General features: G+C 35.9%; 1 protein-coding gene across 1 annotated transcript in view; it reads left to right on the top strand.

The window, feature by feature from the left end:
- The window catches only part of PKHD1 (PKHD1 ciliary IPT domain containing fibrocystin/polyductin), a 499,663-nt gene that overhangs the window by 415,676 nt on the left and 68,719 nt on the right, over positions 1 to 15,268 (top strand). Inside the window, 1 exon segment of the mRNA XM_077162050.1 lies at positions 11,889 to 12,906. Within this exon segment, the coding sequence (XP_077018165.1) occupies positions 11,889 to 12,906 (1,018 nt within the window).

Below are 15,268 nucleotides of genomic sequence, written 5' to 3'. Positions count from 1 at the left end.
TAGCTCATTCAGGAGAAAAATTTGCTAAGAAATTTCCCATATTATACAACTGTTCTAAACATTTACACAACGTTCTCCATAATGAGTTGTGGAGGTGAAAGAAATCCATCTAAACTACCAATAATAAAAAATGTCAATTAGATGGGGCAAGGGTAGTTCATTGGTAGAATTCTTGCCCGCCACACTGGACACCCAGGTTCAATTCCTGGCCCATGCACTCCCCACCCAGAAAATTTCAACAAATGGTGCTACAATTATGGAATAGTCACATGGAAAAAGAATGAAATGTGACCCCCACCATACAGCATACAAAAAAAATGTCAATTAACCAAGTAAAGATAAAATTACTTTTCTATTCCCTCTATAGAAGACATTGCAACATTGTTTACCTAGAAAGAAGCAATAGAAGAGTATGCAAAAAAAAGAAGAAGAAAAAAGTAATTTAGAGGTTTGTTGGTAGTTAACAGAAATATTTTGGTTCCTGGATTCTATCATGTTTATATGTATTAGATTTTTTAATTTGTAACTTCCTATGATTTTTTCCTCTCATTCTAAATAATAGTTGCTCTCATTCCTAATATTTAATTCATGATTTTATACTTGTTTTTATAGCATGGTCCTCACACATTGCATAAGCACCAGAACCCACAAAGACTGGATGCACTCTTCCCACCGTGACCCTTTCACATCATTTAGTCAATTCAAAACATTCCACCCAACCTCCCTCCCCTCATTCCAACCCCCTGCCCTCATTCCAAACCCCCTACTCTCATCCCAATCCAACACATAACCTGACATTTGACTTTCAGTTATTGACCTTGCTTTGCCAGCACCTCGCAGCAGATGAGAGTACCTCAAATCTCCCATCAGTGAACTTTCACCCACCTACAATCTACCCTCCTTCCTTCTCCAGTGAGATAGGGTCTATCAACCCACCAAAACCCATCTCCTTTAAAGACCTCATTTCCCTTTATGCTTCTGAGGTGCTTACTTGTCAGTCATCCACTCCTTCGAAAATCAATCTCTCCCTTTTGATGGGTTCAGTCTTACCTGTAGAACTTCAGCCTGCATCAAAATACAACAATCTGTCTTTTTTTTTTACTAATGCATTTATAAAGCCCTGAATCATCATAGCTATGCATTAGTTACGTATTATAGTCAGTTCTCAAGTGTCCAGCTGATTTGCTCCAACAAAATCAGAGTTTTTAAAAGAATATGCATTTCAGGTCAAGTGGGGGTGTTTCCTTTGAATAGAATCCTTATTGCCAACATTATAGGATATCCTCCTAGAAATAGGCCTATACTTCCAGAATGATAATATAATCATTTGAGGTGGTCATTTTGATGGTTTAACTTTTTTATATAAGGGGTGTTTTCTAGTACACTAAAATATGTATCTACTACATAAAGCATTTTTCACCAATGGATGACCGCTGCTTGTATGCAGCTTAATCTTCTTCACAAAGAGATTGAGTCAGTCACATCTCAATCCTCAAAGAAATGTCAGCCCTGACATCTAAGAGACACAGAGCTACAGAAAGAGCATATTGTTCCTAAGCTTGAGTGGCTTTAATATGCAATTAAACATGTTATTTTTCACAGATTTTTTTTGCACAGTGCTATTCCTAGGATAGAAGAAAATTGTAAAGAGTGTATGATTTTGCAGAAGAGGTATTCCTGTTTTGTTTTATATTTTGTAAAATCTTAACCAAAGGAGCAATTTAAATATCTTTATACTTTATTGGATCAAATGTGTATGTTCTCCATTTTTTGCGGGTGTGTGTGTGAGGAAAGGCGTAGAGAGAATATTTTATAATAGCTAATGTTTCATGAAACTTTTTTCTTAAATTAGGAGATACTAATTATCAACTTTGTAAAGGTCGTAGTGGTAAATCTCCAGCCAAATGTCTCAGAAATCAGAATGCATGTGATCACTTTGTAGTAAAATGCTCAATCCACAGAGGTTCAAAACATTAAAAAGTTGGGAATAAGGGATAGCAAGTGTATGTAATTGACACTGCCCTAATTTCTATGAAGTCAAGAAGTAAATTTAAATCAGCAAATAAGTAACATATCTTCAAATACTCTGCTACCTGGCCTTTAATCCCTAGTCTCAAAATGGTTCTTAGTAATATCAGTAAAGGTGGCTTGCTTCTTATCGCTGAAGATGGCTACAAAAAACCCACCTTATTGTCAGCAGGTTAAGCATGCACAAGGAATCGCAATAAATGCTCATTCCATTCCTCACCTCAGTCTCTAGGGTTTATAATCCAACTCATAAAAAATTCAAATGGTTAAGAACATCTGTGGCTTTTCAAACCTTATTGCCTTGTTCCTGAATTTGTTCATGGGCCTGCATCATAGACTCTCAATGGTGTACGTCGGCACACACCTTCAGCGAAGATTGTTCCCCTCTTGAGCGCTCACATTCAAACCCTCTCTGATTCTTCTTCAATTCAAAACCCTTTCTCATTTCTTCTCCTATCCTCCCTCTTAAGATCCTTCCTCCTCCTCCTGTGACGAGCCTCTCACATGGACAGTCAGTCACACGCTGCTCAACTCATTTCCCTAATAAATAGGGAAATAGGGAGCTTTGGATCCTGAGAACAGAGATGGCTGAGGGGCAAGCCTCAAAGTAGAATGGCTTCTGAATGAAATACGTGAAAATAATTAAATGAAAAGAACAGTATCTGGAAGGCTTTAAAGACATCTGTATTCTACCAATATAGCTTCTCTACCTTGTTCCTCCTAAAGAGAGTCTTGAAGAGTATACCTTATAACTCCAAAAGAGTATTTGAATCACATTGTAAATTGCCCACCCTGCTATTTTAACCAGGAATGGAAGCACAGAGAGAAAATTCATGTGCCTACATGGGCATTTATTTAAAGCATGAATCAGCCAAGAAAAAAAGTTTTATCACATGAGATCTTTTGTGAACAGAACTTTTACATGATTTAAGAATAGAAAAGGTTTATATAAATATAGTAAAGCATAATTTATGGGTATGGTTTTAAATGAAATGGTTGGATTCCTTACAATTCAGAGACAATATTCACAAGGTTTTATAATATATTCGATTATTATTTTTATGATGAGTTGACTTAAAATATAATCTTATAGCTAGACTTTGGGCAACAATAGGTAAAAATGACTTGAAGAATAGGAGTTTCATTTTGGGAAAGGACATTACATGTTTATCAGCCAATACACACTAAAGAGCATCTACACTGCTGGAAGTAGTGTGTTGAGCCTTGCGGTAATTTAAATTACAAGGGTTTGGGATTGTGTTTTAAAAAAAATTTTTTTTAGTCTCTTTTCTATTTCAAAATTTCCACTATCTTTATTATTTCCTGGCTTCTATCCACTTTGGATTTACTTTGCTCCTCTTTTTCTAAATTGTTAGAGTAGTACCTTAGGACGTTGCTTTTAGACTATTCTTCTTTTCTTGTGTAAACATTTTAACACTATACATTTCCTTTGAAGCACTGTTTCAACTGCATCCCAGAAGTTTTGATATGTTACACTTTCAGTATCATTCAGTTTGAAGTATTTTCCGATTTCCTTAATGATTTTGACTAACGCCTTTTCACTAATGGATTATTTACATGTATATTGTTTAATTTCCAATCATTTGTGGTTTTCCTAGCTATTGTATTATTATTGATTTCTAGTCTAATCCACTTGTGGTTAGAGAACATATTCTGTATGATTTCAATTCTTTTAAATTCAAGACTTGTTTTTTGGTTTATCTTGATGAACAAAATGTTCACCTGAAGAATATGCTTTCTGTAACTGTAGTACATTATCTGTAGATATCAATTATGTCAAGATGGGTGATATGTGGTTCAAATAATTTGTGCCTCTGATTTTTGTTTACTTGGTTTATTAGTTGCTTAGAATAAGGTAATTTTTGCTTTGTTTTGTTTTCTGGTTTCTTCTTCCCTATTTTCTTTTAGAGTATTTGATACTCTAGTATTTTATAAATTTTAATTTATTTATTGGGCTTGTACCTCTTTGCGTTAATATTTTAGTTGCTCTCAGGGTACATCCTTAGCTTTTTATACTCTACTTAGAGTTAATATTGTACAATTTCATGTAAAATATAGAAATTTTATAAGCGCGTAAGTCCATATAGGTCCCTTTTATACGTTTTAGTTGATAATAAAAGTTGATATGTTGCACTTGAGATATTCCATAATTTTTTAAAGTCTTATGTATTTTTAAAAAGTTAAGAGTAAAATAATATATAGTATTTACTCATGTATTTACCATTTTCTGCAATCTTCAATCCTCCTTGAAGATTATGTTTTTATTTAATATCATTGATCCTCTTCCTTCAGAAATCTTGTTTGCACTTCTTATAGTGCATGACTGCAAGAGACAATTCTCTTAGTTTTATTTTATTCTGAAAATGTATTCATTTCACAGACTATAGAATGCAAGGCTCTTTTATATCAGAATTTTTTAAAAAATTCCCTCCTTTTCTTGCATTCATAATTTTAGATGAGAAGTCAATGATAATTTGAGTTGTTTACCCCCTATATGTAATATGTAATTTTTCTCTGCTTTCATAATTTTTCTCATTAGGTTCAGTTTTCAGAATTTGCCTATGATGGGCCTAGACGTGGATTTCTTTGTAAATGTCCTGGTTGCAGTTCACTGAGCTTTCTGAAATTTGTTTTGATCTACCTTCAACTTCATTGACTCTTTTCGTCAATCAGCGCTTTTCTGCGGTTAAGCCAATCCACTTAATTATTTTTATTTCATTTATTCAATTTTTCAGTTCTAGAATTTCCTTTTTTTTTTTTTTTTTGTTTAACATGGGCAGGCACTGGGAAATGAACCTGGGGTCTCCGGCATGGCAGGTGAGAACTCTGCCTGCTGAGCCACTGTGGCCTGCCCTAGAATTTCCATTTTATATCTCTTTCCTTCTGTGTCTTTGCTGAGATTTCCTTCCTTTTCATTCAATGTGTAAATACTTTTCTGTTCATCCTTGAGTCTCATTTTAGTAGGTGCTTTAAACTGTTCGTCTATTAATTCCAACATCTGAGGAGCCTTGGGGCTAGTCTCAATTAATTATCTTTTTCTGTTGACATTGTTCATGTTATTTTGGGAGACTCTGGTTTCTTTTATATTCCATTGAAGAACATTGCATTTTTAAAAATAGGCACTTAACGTTATTGGACCCAACTAAAAACTCTTGAGAACCTACTTAAATCTCAGTTTAGTACTTTTATCCTTAGCAGGAGTTTGTCCATGCATGTGTGTTTCAAGGGACAACTATAGGTTTGTGTAGAGCTTATCTACAGAATTTAAGGCTTCCCCCTTTCTGTTTCTCTCATTTCTGGATCCCTCCATCCCATTGTGAGAGGCTGTCATTCCTTCAACTCTGGCCTCTGGTTCTTCATGCTAGAAATAGCGTAGATTTTCTCTCAGAGTTTGAGCCATTATTTGTGATCCCTACTTTGGATGGACCCCAAGCTAAGAGAGGCCAACAAATACTCCAGAATTTCTTCATTGCTTTTACTCTTTAGTGCTTTTCTTTTCCTTTTTTCCACAGTTTATGATTGTTTTCTACAGCAGGTTTAAGTCCAGTGTGAGTTTGTTCGTCTGCATCAAAAGCCAAATCAACATTCAGTATCATTGCCAGTTATTTATGATTTTTATTCAGTGTAGCTTGGATCAGTATTGGATAAAATAAAGTTTCTGGTTTGAAAAAGTGTGAACATGTCCACAGAGTTGCTGAGCAGTCCCTATACCTCCCTAGATGATACCTCTAGTGTAACTTCCTCCTATATATAAGCCTTATTTCAATGCATATTAGTTAACTGAATCCTTGAACAGGGTCCCTTGCAGGATATATATATATTCTATTCATAAGTTAATTCTGTTCATAAGTTAATTCTTACTATTTACATGTCTCTTCTTCATTCGTTTATAAAATTTAATTTGTGTTGTTGTAACCCATAAATGCTTGCATTTTATAAGGTTATATATTATTTCTGTCCCCATTGGCTAAATGAAACTTTGGAGCCAGATCCTAGCAAATTTTAATTTAAAAAAAAAGGTCCTTTGCTTCCTGTTTCTATTAAATATAGTAGAAGTTTTCATTCATGCTAGAAATATTTAACTGGAGGTAGTTATGATTTCTTATTCTGCATTGTAGAATTTTGTTCTAGTTAACACAATGATAACTTTTCTACTGAAACTTCCTTCACGGCTCTGAACAGAGAAAGTATTTCATCTATAAATGTTCCTATGAATTTTAGGATGTAAATTAGAACTAAATATCTGATATTGTGCAGCCCCGTCTCCGAAACTATCCAAACTTGAATGGACATTGGGACTCTGCTGTGATCTTTTTTAGATTGCCTTATTTTCCAGGTTTGCCTAATAAACTAACCTCTTAGAAATATAGATAGGCTATAAATTGACAAGATAGGGAAATGAAAGTTCTCTTTTAGTTTTATTCCCATTGCTACCTTTAAAAACTGCTTTGCAACGTGATTCCAAATGCTACCATATGGAGAACTACTCTTCTCTCTCTCCATTTCTGTAAACCAACTCTAAATTAGGGCCTCTGAGGTTTCTTGGATAACTTAGAAGAGGAAGAGACTGGTCTAACTTCAGAAATGTTTTTGAACACTTCCTATCCACCATAAAGATAGGAATGGGAGGCATTCATTTGTTCAGCAAATGTCTGATTACCCATTTTACACTAGGCACTGCAGTGAAAGCTGGCTTTATTACAATGAGCATAATGGACATAGTAGTTACACTCACAGTCTAGGGATGAATAATATATGACTCCTTTTTTTACTTACCTGAGCAACCTGGTTAATTACTGGGCAATTTTCTAAGATGGGGCATACAGGAGGAGAGACATGAATGGAAAATCAAAAATTAATATTTGCATGTGTTGATTTCAAGATTCCTTTGATACCACCAATTGAGATAATAAGTAGATACTGGATTTAGTAATCTGGAGCTAGAGGGAAGTATCTGTAAATGTAACTTTTGATATTCATCCTCTAAAAAATATAGAGCAACCTCTTAAGAATAGAGCCCCAGACAATGAAGATAAAATGACCAGGTTCTTAGCAGAATAAATTAAAAACTATAATAATGGTCAAGCTGGTCCTTCAATATAGTATTAGCCAGGAGGATAGAGTTTTGTATAGTATGTGAAGTTTATATATATATATATATAATGAAAGATGAAAAAGTACAAAGGTCATCAGAGAGAACCCTGAAAATTAGCTATATTGTTATTTTTAAAAAATATTTTTATTGACAAATCTTCATAGGTATATAGTCCATATATAGTATACAATCAGTGGCTCACAGTATCATTACATAGTTGTAGATTCATCACCATGATCATTTTTAGAACATTTGTGTCACTCCAGAAAAAGAAATAAAAAGAAAAAAGAAAAAACTCAGACACCCCTCTCATTGATCTCTAGTATTTCAATCTACTCAATTTATTTTACCCCTTATCTGCCTATTATTTATTTATTTTTTACCTGTATTTTTTTTTACTCATCTGTCCATATCCTGGATAAAAGGGGCATCAGACACAAAGTTTTCACATCACACAGTCACTTTGTAAAAGCGATATTATTATACAATTGTCTTCAAGAATCAACGTTACTGGAATACAGCTCAACTGTTTCAGATACTTCCCTCTAGCCACTCCAATACACCATAAACTAAAAAAAAAGATATCTATACAATGCATAAGAATAACCTCTCAACTCTATTTGAAATCTCTCAGCCACTGAAACTTTATTTTGTCTCATTTCTCTCTTTCTCCTTTTGGTCAAGAAGGCTTTCTCAATCCCATGATACTGGATCCTGGCTCATCCTGGAATTTCTGTCCACATCACCAGGGAGATTTACAAACCTGGGATCATTGACTATATTACTAATATTAGTTTTATTTTATTCTCAACATTAATTTTATTCTTTATGTGGAAATGTCAGGCCCTACAGGACGATTGGTGCCCTCAGAAATACAACCCTTGTCTTTTTACAGAGTGAAAAACTTGAGGCCCATGTTTTCCAGCTTTCTCATAAGTGTGATGTGGTTAAGAGAAAATGAAGATAAGTTTTCATTCCACAGGTGGACAACCACTCAACCTTGCTAATCAGTATTTTGGTTCAATGAACTTGGGGGAAACAAATTAATCAAGAAATTTTAGGCTGTTTATAGCAAGATGTGTGTGTAAAAAGAAATGTGATACAGAAAAAAACCAAATTCTCACTTTTCATTTTGCATTCTAAGATACTTATTTTTAATATGAATATACTGTGCCCTCACTGAAAATCTTGTATCCCATACGGAAACAGTGATTTCCCATACCCACCCCACCCAACAGTCCATTTTTGTTAAGAAAGTCTTATTGGTCTTCTTTGATGTGAAATGCTATGCTATGGAGGAAATTTATCTGATCTCTTTCTACAGAAGACTGAAAAACTGTAGTTTAATAAATCTCCATCTTTGAATTTCTCACATAAAAGTGGAAATGTACACAACTGCAATTTATTGAGAGCAAGTTAGTTCTACACACACTGCTAGGTATTTTGTTATATGTAATATAATTTTCTAGACAGTTTTATGAATTAGGAAGTATTATCCTTAATTTAAACATTAGAAAAAATGAAACTCAGAGAGGTTCAGAACGTGATCAGTGACATAGCTACCGGTGGTGAAACTAGGTGACGTACCTTCTGTGGTTATAGGATTAACTTCTGCATCTCCACTTAATTTTGCACCAAAAGTATATGCTTTCTTTAAATTTAAAAATTTGCCCATACTTGTTTTTATCTAGGAGAAAGTGTAATTATATTATAGTTAAAATAATGAAAAGTATTTCAATTCATTTACCAATTATGATAACAAGAGTCACCACATCTTGGGATGTTTGTATAAAATATTCATATAAACACAGGATAATGTTACAGTAGTGTGGGGGGAGGGAAACATTTAACTGAATCAATTTATCGACATTTAATAGAATGGTAATGTATTTGTGGGTAATACTAGAAATGATGCATGTGTCCATCATATGCACTATAATAGAATAAATATTTTATGCAATGTAAGATGAAAGTGAAATGCAGTCTTACTAACAAAATTGTATTTAACAGAAAGCTATTTTACGCTACTTCAATTCTTAGATTTAAATTAAGATTAAATTAAATGAAAATTTCAATTCCTCAATTTCACTAGCCACATTTTAAGTGGACTCCTCCATATATTTTATAACTGCTCTATATGTTTTGAAGGTAATACCAGTGGTATATCCTGATGAATTAGCTCTTAGATATGGGAGAAAGAGAAAGGGTAAGAATGACTCTAAGATTTTTGGCCTGAGGACTTAGAAGAATAGGGTTGTCATTATCAGAGATAGCCTCCAGTTGAAGCTAGTTTTAAGGAAGATCAAGACTTTATCTTGAACATGTTAAGTCTGAACTACCTGTTAGACATCCAAGTAGAGGTAATATACATATGAATTCAAAATTCAGGAGAGAGGTCTGAGTTGAAGATTTAATTGTGGGCATCATCAGCGCACAGATGGTACTTAAGGCTATGATTCAGTTGGGAAAGCAAAATTAATGTAGGAAAGAGCAGCAAATTGCTGGTATTGCATCCTTATGAATGCAAAAGAATAAGAGTTTGAGTGCACAAATGGAACTGTGAGACATATATGTATATATATGTAGGGTGATGGACGTGTTATCAATAGTAATAGGCAGGAAGCAGATTAGATGGGTACAGAAGCTGTTATGTGAGTGGAGGTGATATGTGGGTAGGGGTGAGTATCAGTAGAAGTCCTTTTCTATTTGTTCAGTTTTTAATCAAGGTCATTAGCTTAAAGGGAGAATTAAGATTTGAGGACAGAAGAAGTTATGTTACATTGCCATATATGCCGAGAGGTGATGTGAAATTGTCTGGGAGAATGTATCCACCAGGGAAATTCTGTGTATTTGTAGGGAACATGAAGGACTTACTCGAAGTTCATGACTGTGAACTTACGTTAATAGCAGTCATGTGATAATGTGTTTTTCTCCTGCTGTGTTCAGATACAAGAGAAAAGATGTGAAGGAGGGTTCCCAACCCACTACTGTGAGGGCTGTGGGAGGGGAACTAAATCACCACTTTGAAAGGGCTGTAGCAAGAAACAGTCTTCTCATGACAGAGGCAGTGTCTGTTATAGCAAGAAGGAAATGGAACCTCAGAGAATAAGATGAGAATATGGGCTATTTTGCTGATAATTCCAGGCAGCTCAGTGGAAGCATTTTGGTTGTCAAACAGAATCAGGATAGAAAGTCCAGGATGTGCAAAGCCTTAGAGGGATTAAAGTGCAGAAGAAGAGATGGGACCTGAGAATACAGAGTGGGATGAAGTAGGAAGGTCATCTTGTGGTGACTGACATAAAATGGGAAAAAAAAAGGGCATAAGAATCGGAGTACTGGTGGGTTTAAGGTGAGTAAGGCTGTGAGAGCTGAAGGGAGAGAGTGTGGAGGGCAGGTGTTCCTGTTTCACCCCTGTGAAAAGAAGTAGGTTGCCTGGGGAAGCCAATAAAAGGGCCTCATTTTAGACCAAGTGATGGGAAGAGTAAACTTACTGTGATGCCTAGAGGCTCTCATTTGACCCCTGCTGGTGGCGTTTTAGACGTTCAGGATGCAAGTGATATTACCAGTACGTTATTTCCTTTGATACCTGTCAGAGAGCACGAGACTTGCAGAGGCATAATCTTATTCCCCATATTTAGGACTCACTCTTATCTCCTACTGGGGAAGAAAGGATTTATTTCACATATATGGGGCACTTCTTTATCTCTGCTGGTGGAGTTGTGAATGTCTGGGGAAGGTGGGGTATTCCCGTGAATAATTCCATATCCAGCACATATATATCAAACTGCCTGAGAGCAACATAACGCCTTAGTAGTTTGAGGGGAGTTGGTGCACATTTGGTATCTAACCCAGGTTTAAGGAAACTTACTCCTTCATAGGTTAAATACTTACCCTAAATAGCTATCATTCAGATGACCATACATCCCAGTTTACCCAAGAGGTTCCTGATATAGGTCCCTTTGTCTGTATAATAATCAGTAGCACTGTGTTCATCCTTAAGTGTCCAGTGTTGGATAGTAAATTATAAGATTACCCATTAATTAATGAAATGCGGAAAGTGAGAAATGCCGCCAGAGAGTAAAGCACTACAAATGAGATAAATCCCATAATTATGCAACTAGGGAGGGGGCGGCACTTGACCTGTACCCTGAAGGATCCGTAAAATGTGGATTTGCATAGTTGGTGCAAGGAATGCTATGACCAAACTCAAGAAATAAGAAGAGCATGAGCTCAAGTGAGGAAAGAAACAAGTCCGTTTGGCTGGAAATTTAAGGAATATAGGGAGAGTAGAAAGAAATTAGTTTGGACATTTGGTTTGAGCCCAAATATTGGGCTCTGCTTCCATTGGCTCAGATATTATTACTCCTTTCTCACCTTCCCTTCTTTCATTAAGGAACCCTTTGCAATTCTTCCATTTTCTTAACTCTTTCACTTATTCAACTCTTGTTATATAGCTATTAGGTCCACTACTAACTCTAAATAGCCTATGTTATGTAGTATATACATTTAAAATATATTTAATAGCTGCTACTATGTGTCTTTTGAGGTGTATATCTCTAGACTTGTAGTACTTCAAGCACGGGGGTTTTGCCTTAGACTTCCTTATATTTCCAGTATCTAGTACACTTTAGATGATCAGTATGTGTTTCATGAGGTAACAGATGATGACAAGAGTGATGGATTTCAAATCTTTGGGAGAATTGGTGGCTCATCTGTCACTTGTTTTTTTTTTTTTATTTTGCAGGTACATTTCAGGAAGAACAGAAATGCACATACCGATCACTGATCCAAGGCTACATCTGCCAGAAAACCGATCACGTCGTTCTAGTTCTTGACATTCCTGATGCAATTCAGGTGATCAGGAAGTTATATCCAGTAGTAGCTGTGACTGGTGGCTTTGTGGACACCTTCAGTAGTGTGAATATGCATACTCTTTGCACTACCTCAGAGCCTGTATCTACTTTCTATTCCATTTTACCCACCAGTCAGATCACCAAGATTTGTTTTGTGGATCAGACTCCTCAAGTTTTGCGTTTTTTCTTATTGGGAAATAAAAATACCACCAAGCTTCTCCTGGCTATATTTTACCATGAGCTCCAGAGCCCCCATGTTTTCTTAGGGGGGAGTTTTATCCCACCCATTCTGGTTCAGTCAGCTTCTTCATTGATGAATGAGACTGTCGGTGCCAACCACTTCAGCATCATGGACAACCTCTTGTATGTTGTTCTAGAAGGAGAGGAGCCTGTTGAAATACGCTCAGGTGAATCCATTCATTTGGCTCTCACTGTGATGTTTTCAGTCCTGACAAAAAGCTGGAAAACAGTGATCCTTCAAAAACTAACTGACTTTTTACAGATTGGCCAAGACCAAATTAGAATTATTTATGAGTTGCCTGGCAATGAAAGAACCTTAAAGAGCATTGCTGATAGCAAGGCAAAAAGAAAACGCAGTTGTCCCACTGTGGTGTGTGCCAATCATTATAGAAGAGTTGGTCAACGTAGACCTCTTATGATGGATATGAATTCAGATAGGATTCCATCACCAACCTCTATGGAAACTCTCTCAAAAGTGATGGTTATTGAAATTGGTGATTTGCCGACAGTAAGGAGCACTCAACGGGTTCTATCCTTATCAAATAGCAAATTACAGAATGTGGCTTACCAGATTATCACTGCTCACCAGACTGGAGTGCTAGAAAATATTCTGAATATAACTATTGGAGCCATACTGGTGACTCAACCAAAGGAAGATATTGTCTATGGGTAAGTACTAATTATAGCAACATCCAAATAAGGATGGATTTCTTGGACTCATGCTGTAAATGTTACTCAATCATATAACATGTATGTTTAATATGATAAGAATAAAAATTTTAAAAGCCACCTAGATGTAAGTTCTCAATTTTTAAATTCTTTATTAAATCTGCATTTTTCATGGTTATACTATTCTCCGAGTGGTTGGAGATGTTATATTTTGACATTTCAAGTAAAAGCATGTAGAAAGAGATTTCTCTAAAACAAACTGTTTTCAGTTTATTTGTTCACTCATTTATTTATTCATTCAGGTAGTTAATTTAAACAGTGAACTAGGTTCTGGGGACAAAAACACCACTTACCACAATACCACAAAATGGTGAGCTAAAATCTGAGCACTATGGCTGTGTGATTATACAGGGAACCACTGATTTTTTACTTAGGTTGGATTTTGTGATGTGTGAGTAAAGCTGTTCAAAAATGAACAGAGAGATACATGCTGGAGAAAATGTGAAGACAGAGATGTACCATTTCACTGTTGATAGGGAAGCAGAGAGGTGCAGTCCCTCTGGAGAACAGCGTGGTGGCTCCACAGAAAGCTAGGAGTGGATTTGCCATATGATCCTGCAACCCTGTAGCTAGGTATATACTTAGAGGGACTGAGAGTTAAGACATGAATGGACATTTACACACTGGTGTTTATGGTGGCAGAATTCACGATTCACAATGGATGGAGGTGGCCTAAGTATACAATGAATGAGGAATGGAAGGAGGAACTATGGGGTATATATACAATGAACTACTGAGTGACTGCAAGAAAGAGTGAAATTGTGAGGCATGCAACTGGGTAAATGAACCTTGAGGACAGTATGTTGAATGAATTGTCAGAAACAAAAAGACAAATATTGCTATGCCTCACTCATATGGACTAACTATAATATACAAACTTGGAGGACTGAAATCAAGACCATAGGTTTTCAGGCCTATTGTAAAGGTTCCTAGATTGTAAAGTCTTTCAGCAGTCACATCAATTCCATAATTGTAGCTATTATTTCTAAATTTTTAGATGCTGAGCCATTTGTGTATAACCTAGTCATTCCCTGGAACTTGCCTTGTATTTGTGTGACACCTGAGACTCAGAGTTAGAACTCTGAAGCTATGAAAATCAGCTCCAGGCAGTAACTTAAAAAAGTTAAAAAAGTGATCAGACTTCAACCAGAGATGCAAATGAAGCTGATCTAGATAGGACTCAGGTAAATCAGAATACAGGGAAAAGGATTGTATGGTCTATATTTTAAAACTTCAACTTCTGTATGAGACCAGAGGAAGAGATGTTCATTTGGTGCAAAATGTATATTTATATTTAAAATCACACTATCTAATTTAACTTGTATGGTAAGCTTATTCAAACATCAAAATTACATGGAATCTTGAATAGGAAATGAGATCTTCTTGGTTTATACAGGTCAGTTTTACACACCCATATGTCCCAGAGTAATTTGGTCAGAGAATAAAGTGTTCGCAAAGTCCCCTTGAGGAATCAGGGAGAAAGGAGGAAATATTAAACTTCTCCACCTGAGGAATTCCTGATATTCTCGTAAGCACTGGGGACAATCAGTAGCCCCCCTTGATCTGGGGGCTTGCCCCTATGAAACTTACTCCTGCAAAGGAGAAGGAGAAGCTATGCCTATTTATAAATTATGCCTAAGAATCATCCTCAGAGAACCTCTTTTATTGCTCAGATGTGGCTTCTCTCTCAAAGTCAACTTGGCAGGTGAACTCACTCCCCTGCCCCCAACATAGGACATGACTCCTAGAGGTATAAATCTCCCTGGCAATGTGGGACATGATTCCCTGGGATGAACGAGGACTTGGCATTATGAGATTGAGAAAGCTTTCTTAACCAAAAGGGGTAAGAGAGAAATGAGACAAAATAAAGTTTCAGTGGCTCAGAAGTTTCAAATAGAGTTGAGAGGTTATTCTGGAAGTTATTTTTCTGCATTATATAGATATCCCTTTTTAGCTTTTAGTGTATTATAATAGCGAGAAGGAAATACTTAAAACTCTTGAACTGTATTCCGGTATTCTTGATTCTTGAAGACAATTGAATAGCTATATAGCTATTACAATGTAATCATGTGATTGTGAAAACCTTGTGTCTTAAGCTCCCTTTAGCTAGGGTATAGACAGGTAAGTAAAAAAATAAGGGCAATAAATAAATAAATAATGGGGGTTGGGTAAGGGGTAAAAAATTGGGTAGATTGCAGTACTAGTGGCAATGAGAGGGAGGGGTAGGAGATAAGAGATGGATGAGGGTTTTCTTTTTATTTCTTTTTCTGGAGTAATGCAAATGTTCTAAAAATGATCATGG

This window comes from Tamandua tetradactyla, chromosome 5 (genome assembly GCF_023851605.1).
Source record: "Tamandua tetradactyla isolate mTamTet1 chromosome 5, mTamTet1.pri, whole genome shotgun sequence".
Taxonomy (NCBI): domain Eukaryota; kingdom Metazoa; phylum Chordata; class Mammalia; order Pilosa; family Myrmecophagidae; genus Tamandua; species Tamandua tetradactyla.
The sequence above is the reverse complement of the archived record's forward strand: the minus strand, read 5'-3'. Positions and strand labels throughout refer to the sequence as shown.